The sequence below is a fragment of the Bactrocera dorsalis genome, chromosome 4, assembly GCF_023373825.1.
Source record: "Bactrocera dorsalis isolate Fly_Bdor chromosome 4, ASM2337382v1, whole genome shotgun sequence".
NCBI lineage: Eukaryota > Metazoa > Arthropoda > Insecta > Diptera > Tephritidae > Bactrocera > Bactrocera dorsalis.
In genome coordinates this window covers 10,096,808-10,107,556 of record NC_064306.1, presented here as the reverse complement: position 1 = coordinate 10,107,556, position 10,749 = coordinate 10,096,808, and the positions used below count along the sequence as shown (strand labels likewise).

At 40.3% G+C, this 10,749-nt stretch overlaps 1 protein-coding gene across 1 annotated transcript; it reads right to left on the bottom strand.

The window, feature by feature from the left end:
• Positions 1-4,661: 4,661 nt before the first annotated feature.
• LOC105228623 (gustatory receptor 23a) lies at positions 4,662-6,779 on the bottom strand. Its single transcript, XM_049454855.1, has 3 exons — positions 5,550-6,779; positions 5,347-5,505; positions 4,662-4,838 (listed from the first exon to the last, which is right to left on the bottom strand). Exons 1-3 carry the CDS (start codon positions 6,627-6,629, stop codon positions 4,704-4,706), a joined length of 1,374 nt encoding a protein of 457 aa, XP_049310812.1. The 5' UTR covers positions 6,630-6,779; the 3' UTR covers positions 4,662-4,703.
• Positions 6,780-10,749: the final 3,970 nt, after the last annotated feature.

Below are 10,749 nucleotides of genomic sequence, written 5' to 3'. Positions count from 1 at the left end.
CATTCGAACTCTAAGCGCTTTGACATCCTTCAGTTTTGGACATTTTTAGATATTTTAGCATTACTGCATTTGGGCAAATGCTTTCAGTTTTGATGCATTTGAGTCACAAATCTTCATCCTTAGCGGTAACTAACAAGCCCAAGGCAAGTAAAGAATAATATTTGGGATATCGAACTGTATTTCACAGATAGATAGATAGATAATAAAATTGAGGCTTTGCACTGCGACCTACGGTCTGTTGTGCCGTCCCCTATATCACATTTGTTCACAACGATCCGGCATCCTGAAAAATTCTAGGAGCCTGCTGGGCGCGACTGAGGTGATGTGATCCCTGTCCACGTAGATAGAGCACAGGGCCTTGAGCCTGCTTCTGCAAATTGCTGAGCAATCTAGAATCAGGTGTTCTTGAGTTTCCGACTCCATGTCGCAGAACCAGCAGTTTACTCAAGTGTTGGACAAGTGCTTCCGGAGCCTGCAGTATTCTGTATAGAGCGCGACAAGGAGGCGAAATTGGTCTTGAGGAAGGTTGATCATTTCCTTAAACCTTGCAAAGTTGTACCCTCCCAGAAATAGCTTGGCATGGAGCATTCCTCATTCTCTTCTCCATGCGATATGAGATGCAGCTTCTTTAAAATGTGGGACTCCACTGCAATGCTTGGTTCTGGCCCATCATACTGAGATACTTTCTTCTAACAATAAAAGCCACTTAGTACACTATAATGATCCAATACCTTCTTTTATTTTCAGCTTTTCGCTCTATCCATTACATATCTGATAATATTAATGCAGTTCTTGATGAATGAAAAAATAAATAACAAAATGACGTTCAAGTCTAAACTAATAATCAATGCAACAGAGATCAGGACAGCCTCTACAATAAGTCCAAATTTCTAACGTCTGGGCGAGGTATATGTAAATTGCAGCAAAAACACCAAATAATTGGCGAAGACATGGATAGTCTGCAAATGTAAGCAAATTAAATATTTAATTAGAAATAGATTATGTATAAACATATTTGTATCAATTACCGTTGCTAAATTTTTCAAATCAATTATATGAAACCCTTTCGTTGTCACCATAAACTTTTGATGCAGCGTTTGTATCAGGAATACGAGTAGGAGATCATTGTAGCGTTTATCGTCGCACGGTTTATAAAGTTGAGTGGTAATAGCAGCGATCTTTTCACCCTAGAAAAATTAGAAATTTTATTTGTTTATAAAAGCTGGAGCTAGGTACGATATCATAGACAGGCAATGGATATCAATGGGATCAAAGTATAGAGCCTTAAGATCTGAGATGATGCACGAGAGTTATTCAAAAACTTGGATTTTTAATCAAAATTTATGTCTGTATAAATCGGATTCAAGTCTCCAGAACTCATTACTACTTTTTTAGCTATTTCCTGGTAACCGCTGCCGAAGCTTCTAAACATAGAAGAGAACTCCACAACTTGTAGTCTACTGGCCGTAACAGATCCAAGTAGTTCGAAGATTTTTCTATCCCATAGTGTCTCTTTCTCCAGTCTTCCTTTCACACTCTTTCTCTCTGTCACTATTTCCCTGCCCATCACTCTCTTTCCCTTCCACCTCTGTCCCGCCAGCTACTTCTACAACCACATTTTTTAGATACTCACATTCTGTTTGACTCTGTCCGCCTGCCGAAACCATTGGTAGTGTAGACAGCCCAAGGAGAAAATTGTAACGAAATTAAAGATCACTGCGCCCATGCCCATATTCACTAATTTATACGTCAGACACCAATATGTGTAACAAACGAATTCAAACAAAGTTGCCTGCGCGATCAGAGTCATGGACCAACCGACATGCTCGTTGATGATCTGCAGCAATTCATAGATGCGTCCGTGGATCAAGCGCAACATATTCAGCTGTGCGAACTCCCAGTGATTGTTGCGACGCCAAGCGGCACACTCTAAGTTTGGATCAGAGCCATTGTAAGCTTTCAGCCGTTTCAAGGCCTCACATAGTAGACACAAACGTTCATTGAAGTCGCACAAAATGAGGATTATATGGAAATAACGTAGACGTAAACCCGTAACAATCGTTAGCGTAAACCAATAGCTGAAATTTAAGCGTTTCAGCGTAAACAATTTAATAGCCTCACAAACGATTAGTATTATAAGTAGTGGCAGTATGCGTGATTTGAGATAACTAAAACGTCTTCGTTGGACCAGGTTCACTTTAAATTTCCTCTTTATCAAATCATCAATTGTACGAAGTTTTTGGGCTATGCGTCCATATTTTCGCCATTTCAGCGTATTCTCCACTATGCAAAACATATAAATTATTGCGGAGCCGACGGAGAGAAAGAGGCGCACCCAACGTACAAGCGAGTTATCACCGCCAATGATGAGCAACATAACGGGCAAATAACTGTAGTATAACAGAAATATTAACCAAGCAATGCGATACAAAACATTTAGCAACAGTGGCGCTTGGCCCGCCGGTATTATGACGAATATAACAAAAACCGACTGTAAAAAATACTTAATACATCTCTCCAGCGGATCCATATTTATTGATGGTACTCAATGAACTAATTTAATGAAGTATCAAAGTAGTTTGGTTTTATTTATGTTGCAAGGCAGCCAAATTAATAGCCGTGGTAGGCTAATTTAAACGCTATGACTAGACAAATTTTTTAAAACACCTCAACCCCCAAAAACGAATGAAGTTAAGAGCTAACAGGCACACATTTGAAACGGCACTTCACACTCTGGCACAACGTGAAGGCAATGGTGTGGTCCAATTGTCCTTAGATAGTGTTATAATGCCACTCCAATAAGTTATGAGTTTTAGGTACATATGTAAGTCGAAACAGTGATGTACATATATACGGGTATTCCTCTGAAAATTTGGGTTCCAAAGTCTGTTTAAAAAGATCGAAATGGACTCTTTTCCCAACTCTTGGTTTACTTTGGATTAACTTCGTGAACGTAATTTTAGCTATTGTAATTATCTGCCTGTAGTGCCCGCTAGTAGAAAGCAAATTAAGCGGAATGCTTCCACTCCGTTGGACAGATCGAGCGACATGGCTTTGCTTGATATTTCCGATTACTGCCAAACTGCGAGAAAAAAACGGAAAACCCCGTTTTTGTTGTTGCGGCCATGCCTACCCCAAAGGATTACTAATAGTATACTAATACCAAGATTTAACTTTTTTAAGTTTTCGTTTTTAATTGTTCCCAAATATATATATTTTCCAACAAATTCTTTTCCTGAGTAATCGGAGTAAACGGAGCCGGTATATCATTTCGTAATTATCCGACACCTTGTTCTGGATACTAGTAAAATAATTTCAAGCTGTAGATAAATGCATGTCGCAGGGCTCTATTTACCCATGGTACTCCAACTGGGATTTGTTTAGATGGGAACGAGAATCACAGAGAGGGTCGCATTCATACTACAACAAATATTGACTGTCCGTTGAAGCTCAGGTCTTCGAATAACAAGCGTCAAATCCTTTCCTTGGCTGATGACAAGCCGTTTGCAATCCGTAGCCCAATGTAAACCCAATTCCTCGCTTATTTGCCACAAACATGGGCCAGTTGTCCTTAAAAGAGACGCAATATATTGAGCTGCTCAAATTCCTCCGTCGTATAAGCCAGGGGCGGATCCAGAAATAATTTTTTGGGGGGCGGGGGGTGCCAAGTTTTAAGAATCTTCTTCTGGAGTGACTTCAATGTCATGATGCGTATGCCGCAAAGCCAAGTCGATCAATCTATCTTGAAGCAAGTTCGTCCTCAGCCACGTTTTAATGCGGCGAAGTGTCGAAAAAGACCATTCAGAGCCCGAATTCGTTAAAGGAAGTATGCAGAATATGCGAATAAAGCTATGAATTATCGGGTATAGGTCTACATCGCAGTTCTTCAACGTTCCCAATGCAGTAGTCGGTAACTTGCTGCCTTTTGACTTTTGGTTCTGGCCCCAATAGCACATCCAGTGATCAAGTTCACCTTTGAGCTAAAAGGCCTTTGAATTTAACTATCAACTGGTCAATAAGATTTTCCATTTCTTTGGTTTTCAAAGCACATACTTTTTCAGGAAACAGCAAACTCAGTTGAAATCCATCCAATACTTCTCTAGAAAAGCGCATCTTCAAATCTTCACCGATTGTATCCAACAGAGGAATGTACACTCAGACTTTTTAGTATTTTTCGCAAATTTTAACACAGAAATTTTCGCGTTTTCTTTGTCGGCCGCAGGTTCTTAGTTTTTCTTCGTCAACTTTCAATTCTGGCGGTATTTTTTTCTGGTCTGAATAAATGGGTCGGAAATATTCCTCATCATAATTTTTTCTGAAGAATTACGCTGAGTAAATGAGTTAGAGATAGAATATCAAATTAGCAAAAAATCCCAAATATAGATTAAAATATGCATGCGGTTGCTTTTCCCGCTCATTTAAGGACAACTGGCCCATTCCATTTATATTGCGGGTGATCAAAGTCTCCAAGAGACTTATAACATCTTGCAAATCACATACCGAATAACGTTAAAAGCATGAGCTCGGTATCTTCTATAAACCTTTGACAACTGCACTCATTATAGCACAAATTGTTCTCAATAACTTAAAATTGATTTTTGAATAGAAGGTTTTAGCTTTATTAATAAAACCTTTTAACCACATACTCGTATACTTAGACCTGATGAAATGTACGTACAAATTAATATTTCTATGAAATCGTTTCAGTTGCTCACGCTTGCCGTGGAATTCTCATTATTCACTATGCTGCTCAGTATTTCATTCCGATCCGCTTTATTTTTCTCGGCGAACATAAACTGTATGAGTATAACCAGATAAGTGACGATGGACGCAACCATCTATAAGTTGAAGAAACATAACGAAAGAAAGTGAGTACATAAAAAAAATAAAAATATAATACTATTTATTTATTTATTTATTAATAATAAATAAATATTTGAAGTCTTGCTTAAAAGGCTTAATATATTCTAAGAGAGGAACTATTAAAGAGATTCTTGAAGAGTGTCCTTAAAGAATTGTAAGCCATATGTAGATTCTGAAACCTGCAGGTAATAAAGTTCGTTTCTCGAATTAAACATAATTAGTTGGTATTAAGGAATAATATAATAGGAAGACGGGTTTAGAAAACTGAGAGCGCAGCATTCTAAGAAAAGTCATTTGCTTTAAAAAAATTTATTAAATTTCAAACGTGTTTTCGGATCTGTCTAGAGGAAAGAATATGTAAGCGTGAGGATTTTATCGAAAAAAAAAATATCTAGAGAAGCTTAAATATAACGGGTGATCCACGTAGAAATACTTTTTTCAAAACACTTTTTTTCAACGCTTTATCAATGAAATACCACTTACACTGCCCAAAAGAGTTAGATTCAAATTGAAGAATTCTTTTGCGGTAATTATATACTGTTGATGCAAAGTTTGCAAAGAAAAATCAGTAACCAAATCATTATAGCACTTATTGCCCAGTGGTTTGACGAGTTTGAACATAATACAACCAATTTGGCGACTCTGAAAATGAAAGACAACAAAAAAATTAAATTATATAGAGTAACTGTTATATATAATATTAACGTCGTTGTTCTTTTACAACTAAAATAGATAGAACCCACGAACTCTCCTACCATCGCCGCACTCACCTGTTCCTGACTGTTTTGACTTTGCCAACACAAGATCCAGAGCAATGTCACCACAACCACCAGAAACCCCAGATTTCTAATGAGCGTGACATGCTCGCTCAATCGCGCAATTAACGAAAATATTACCCAATAGGAGTTTATAGTAAAGTATATGAAATACATTATCATAAACGCCAACAAGGACCAACCATGACTCTCATTGATTATCTTAAACATATTATAAATATCGCCATAAAACTTTTTATACACGCGCAACTTCTGCTCATCCGCTTCTTCGCTGGGCTGCAATGTGGGTGACATAACACGTATAATACACCCCTTGGACACTGGCAAGCCGCGTAAATAGTGGCCAAAGACACGACGTATATTTCGTTCACCCATTTCATTAAGTTTGCGACACAATATAATAGCATATTCATTCAGCACCGTTGTGGATAATATAAGTTCTAAAATGCGAAATTGCACCGCCAAAGCATTCGGTAATGTATGCCAAACAAGTAAGGTATTCTTCAATGTCAACTGATATACATACAACGAGTATATTTTAAACGAAACATTAACCATTACAATAAGCACACTGAGTATTGATGAAAGGCAACTCTCACTACTGAAATTGCTATAGGCGTGCAAACGACCAAATTCTTTATTGAAACGCTTTTCAAACTCCTTGTAAATCTTTGTTGTTTCCGCCCGTTTGGAGTCCATAAAGAACGATTCGAGTAGAATCGAAATATGTGTAACCATTTGGGCTATGAAGAGTAAGTTGAACATGAGTCCACCCATGTCGGAGTGTAGGTGTAGCTCATAGTGTAGTGAGTAAAGTAGGACACATGTAATGTGAATGATCCAATAGCCGGCGTAAAGCTTATAAATGAGTTGAGATTTAGTGAAGCTACGACATGCGAAGACCACACAGCCAAAATTCACAAAAGCTCTTATAAACTCGAAAAGATAAATCTTGAAAGATTTCTTCGTAGCGCGCTTGCCGACGGCCATTTGGATGTGCTACTAACTATTTCTAGCTTCAAAAGATAACTGTGGCAAATGTGATCCATATAATCCAGTGACAACCAAAGTAAATACTACAACTCATTTAATTAGTCAATCAATCAAGTGGAAATATTAAAGCATTGACAGTTACAAAGAAATTAAACAACTTTGGGAGGTCTATTTTTGACAAACCATGACCTTTCTCGGTAAATTTATTTTTAGAGATAAACATTACACACCTATTGTTTTAATTCAGCGCCTCCAATATGTATTCAGCAAGGTTTAAGTTATGATTTGCTTAACACAAAGTCGGCTCATACAATTTTGAGACTAATTCGGTACTTTTGCAACCAATTCAGCACTCAATATGTATTCAGCACGGCTTAAATTATGCGTTTTGATACACCAGAGTGAAGTTGAAATAAGCTTTATATAATTCAGCGCTAATGCAAACAATTCAGCTCGAAAAATATGTATAAAAAAGTGTTATCAGAACGCTTCTCTGTAAATTTATTTTCTCAAATAGACCATGCAAACCTTTTTTAATTCAACATATATTCAGCAAGGTTTAAGTTATGATTTGCGTAACACAAAGTCGGTCAAAACAATTAATAGACTAATTCGATATTTCAGCAGTCAATTCAGCACTCAATATGTATTCAGCATGGCTTAAATTATGCTTTGTGATGCACTAAAGTCGGTGAGATAAGCTATTAATAATTAAGCGCTGCTACAAACAATTCAGCTCGAAAAATATGTATAAAAAAGTGTTATTAGAACGTTTCTCTGTAAATTTAATTTCTTAAATAGACATTACAGACCTTTTTTTAATTCAGCGCCTTCAACATGTGTTCAACAAGGTTTAAGTTATGATTTGCGAAAAACTAAGTCAGCTAAAACAATTAGTAGACTAATTCGACATTTCAGCAGCCAATTCAGCACTCAATAGGTATTCAGCACGGCTTAAATTATGCGTTGTAATGCCCTAAAATCGGTGAGATAAGTTATAAAGTAATTCAGCGCTACTGCAAACTATTCAGCTCGTAAAAATTTATCAAAAAAATTTAATTATAATTTTAATGATTTATTACAGTAGATTACATACTACTCGTACTAACATTTTCGTTGCTAAAGATCAGGTCAACTTGACTCTATAATTGGGGTTCCCGATCTTAGGAACATTTTTGCCAACGAAAAAGCAGACGAGTTGGCGAGAAGGGAGCTCAATATACGGCACTCACGAAGTGCCGCCGCAAATTTAAGCCGATTCAAAGACTAGTCATACGAGTAAATTTTGTGCCGGAGGTGCAATCCATATAGCGACTGCGAGAGCGATTTTTCTCCTCTCATTCGGAACTTTTTGAGCAAAGTAAAGTGTGTGACCTTTTATACTCTCCACCAACTGTGTGCGGTCATTCTTCCATGAAGTATTTATTGTGAAAATAAGTAAAGGGTCTGAAATGTTTTAAGCCATTTCCGAAAAGCTTATGGATTTTCTGAGAAACTTTATCACTGCTGAAGCTCAATCGGAAATTTAACATTTTAAGCATTGCCTTATCAGGAATTGGAGTTTACAACTTAGTCGGTTAGCTGGCTCTATATAAGAATGCAGGCATCGTGCCTGGCCATTGCTTAAGTGACACTCGCGCCGCGATGTAATGTTATTTAAAAGTCGTGCGGTGACTTCTGAGCAGCTGACTGTTAGCTGGTTCTATATAAGAAATGCAGACGCCGTGCCTGGCCATTGCTTAAGTGACACTCGCGCCGCGATGTAATGTTATTTAAAAGTCGTGCGGTGACTTCTGAGCAGCTGACTGTTAGCTGGTTCTATATAAGAAATGCAGGCAGCGTGCCTGGCCAGTGCTTAGGTGACTATCGCGCCGCGATGTGATGTTATTTAAAAGTCGTGCGGTGACTTCTGAGCAGCTGACTGCTAGCTGACTCTATATAAGAAATGCAGGCAGCGTGCCTGACCAGTGCTTAAGTGACACTCGCGCCGCGATGTGATGTTATTTAAAAGTCGTGCGGTGACTTCTGAGCAGCTGACTGTTAGCTGGTTCTATATAAGAAATGCAGGCACCGTGCCTGGCCAGTGCTTAAGTGACACTCGCGCCGATGTGATGTTATTTAAAAGTCGTGCGGTGACTTCTGAGCAGCTGACTGTTAGCTGACTCTATATAAGAAGAGCAGGCACCGTGCCCGGCCAGTGCTTAGTGACACTCGCGCCGCAATGTGATGTTATTTAAAAGTCGTGCGGTGACTTCTGAGCAGCTGACTGTTAGCTGACTCTATATAAGAAATGCAGGCACCGTGCCTGCCAGTGCTTAAGTGACTCTCGCGCGCGATGTGATGTTATTTAAAAGTCGTGCGGTGACTTCTGAGCAGCTGACTGCTAGCTGACTCTATATAAGAAATGCAGGCAGCGTGCCTGACCAGTGCTTAAGTGACACTCGCGCCGCGATGTGATGTTATTTAAAAGTCGTGCGGTGACTTCTGAGCAGCTGACTGTTAGCTGGTTCTATATAAGAAATGCAGGCACCGTGCCTGGCCAGTGCTTAGGTGACTATCGCGCCGCGATGTGATGTTATTTAAAAGTCGTGCGGTGACTTCTGAGCAGCTGACTGCTAGCTGACTCTATATAAGAAATGCAGACGCCGTGCCTGACCAGTGCTTAAGTGACACTCGCGCCGCGATGTGATGTTATTTAAAAGTCGTGCGGTGACTTCTGAGCAGCTGACTGTTAGCTGGTTCTATATAAGAAATGCAGGCAGCGTGCCTGGCCAGTGCTTAGGTGACTATCGCGCCGCGATGTGATGTTATTTAAAAGTCGTGCGGTGACTTCTGAGCAGCTGACTGCTAGCTGACTCTATATAAGAAATGCAGACGCCGTGCCTGACCAGTGCTTAAGTGACACTCGCGCCGCGATGTGATGTTATTTAAAAGTCGTGCGGTGACTTCTGAGCAGCTGACTGTTAGCTGGGTCTAGATAAGAAATGCAGGCAGCGTGCCTGGCCAGTGCTTAGGTGACTATCGCGCCGCGATGTGATGTTATTTAAAAGTCGTGCGGTGACTTCTGAGCAGCTGACTGCTAGCTGACTCTATATAAGAAATGCAGACGCCGTGCCTGACCAGTGCTTAAGTGACACTCGCGCCGCGATGTGATATTTAAAAGTCGTGCGGTGACTTCTGAGCAGCTGACTGTTAGCTGACTCTATATAAGAAATGCAGGCACCGTGCCTGGCCAGTGCTTAGGTGACTCTCGCGCCGCGATGTGATGTTATTTAAAAGTCGTGCGGTGACTTCTGAGACTGTTAGCTGGTTCTATATAAGAAATGCAGGCACCGTGCCTGGCCAGTGCTTAGGTGACTATCGCGCCGCGATGTGATGTTATTTAAAAGTCGTGCGGTGACTTCTGAGCAGCTGACTGCTAGCTGGTTCTATATAAGAAATGCAGGCACCGTGCCTGGCCAGTGCTTAGGTGACTCTCGCGCGCGATGTGATGTTATTTAAAAGTCGTGCGGTGACTTCTGAGCAGCTGACTGTTAGCTGACTCTATATAAGAAATGCAGGCATCGTGCCTGGCCAGTGCTTAGGTGACTATCGCGCCGCGATGTGATGTTATTTAAAAGTCGTGCGGTGACTTCTGAGCAGCTGACTGTTAGCTGGTTCTATATAAGAAATGCAGGCACCGTGCCTGGCCAGTGCTTAGGTGACTATCGCGCCGCGATGTGATGTTATTTAAAAGTCGTGCGGTGACTTCTGAGCAGCTGACTGTTAGCTGGTTCTATATAAGAAATGCAGGCACCGTGCCTGGCCAGTGCTTAAGTGACACTCGCGCGCGATGTGATGTTATTTCACAGTCGTGCGGTGACTTCTGAGCAGCTGACTGTTAGCTGGTTCTATATAAGAAATGCAGGCACCGTGCCTGGCCAGTGCTTAGGTGACTATCGCGCCGCGATGTGATGTTATTTAAAAGTCGTGCGGTGACTTCTGAGCAGCTGACTGCTAGCTGACTCTATATAAGAAATGCAGGCAGCGTGCCTGGCCAGTGCTTAGGTGACTATCGCGCCGCGATGTGATGTTATTTAAAAGTCGTGCGGTGACTTCTGAGCAGCTGACTGCTAGC

Bases quoted from the DNA above. Each gene is read 5' to 3' on its own strand.
- LOC105228623 (XM_049454855.1), bottom strand. From the start codon at position 6,629: ATGGCCGTCGGCAAGCGCGCTACGAAGAAATCTTTCAAGATTTATCTT. The intron at 5,506-5,549 runs GTTACTCTATAT...TTTCATTTTCAG, and splicing joins CGTTAATATTATATATAACA to AGTCGCCAAATTGGTTGTAT. The intron at 4,839-5,346 runs GTAAGTGGTATT...TTCAACTTATAG, and splicing joins ATCTAACTCTTTTGGGCAGT to ATGGTTGCGTCCATCGTCAC.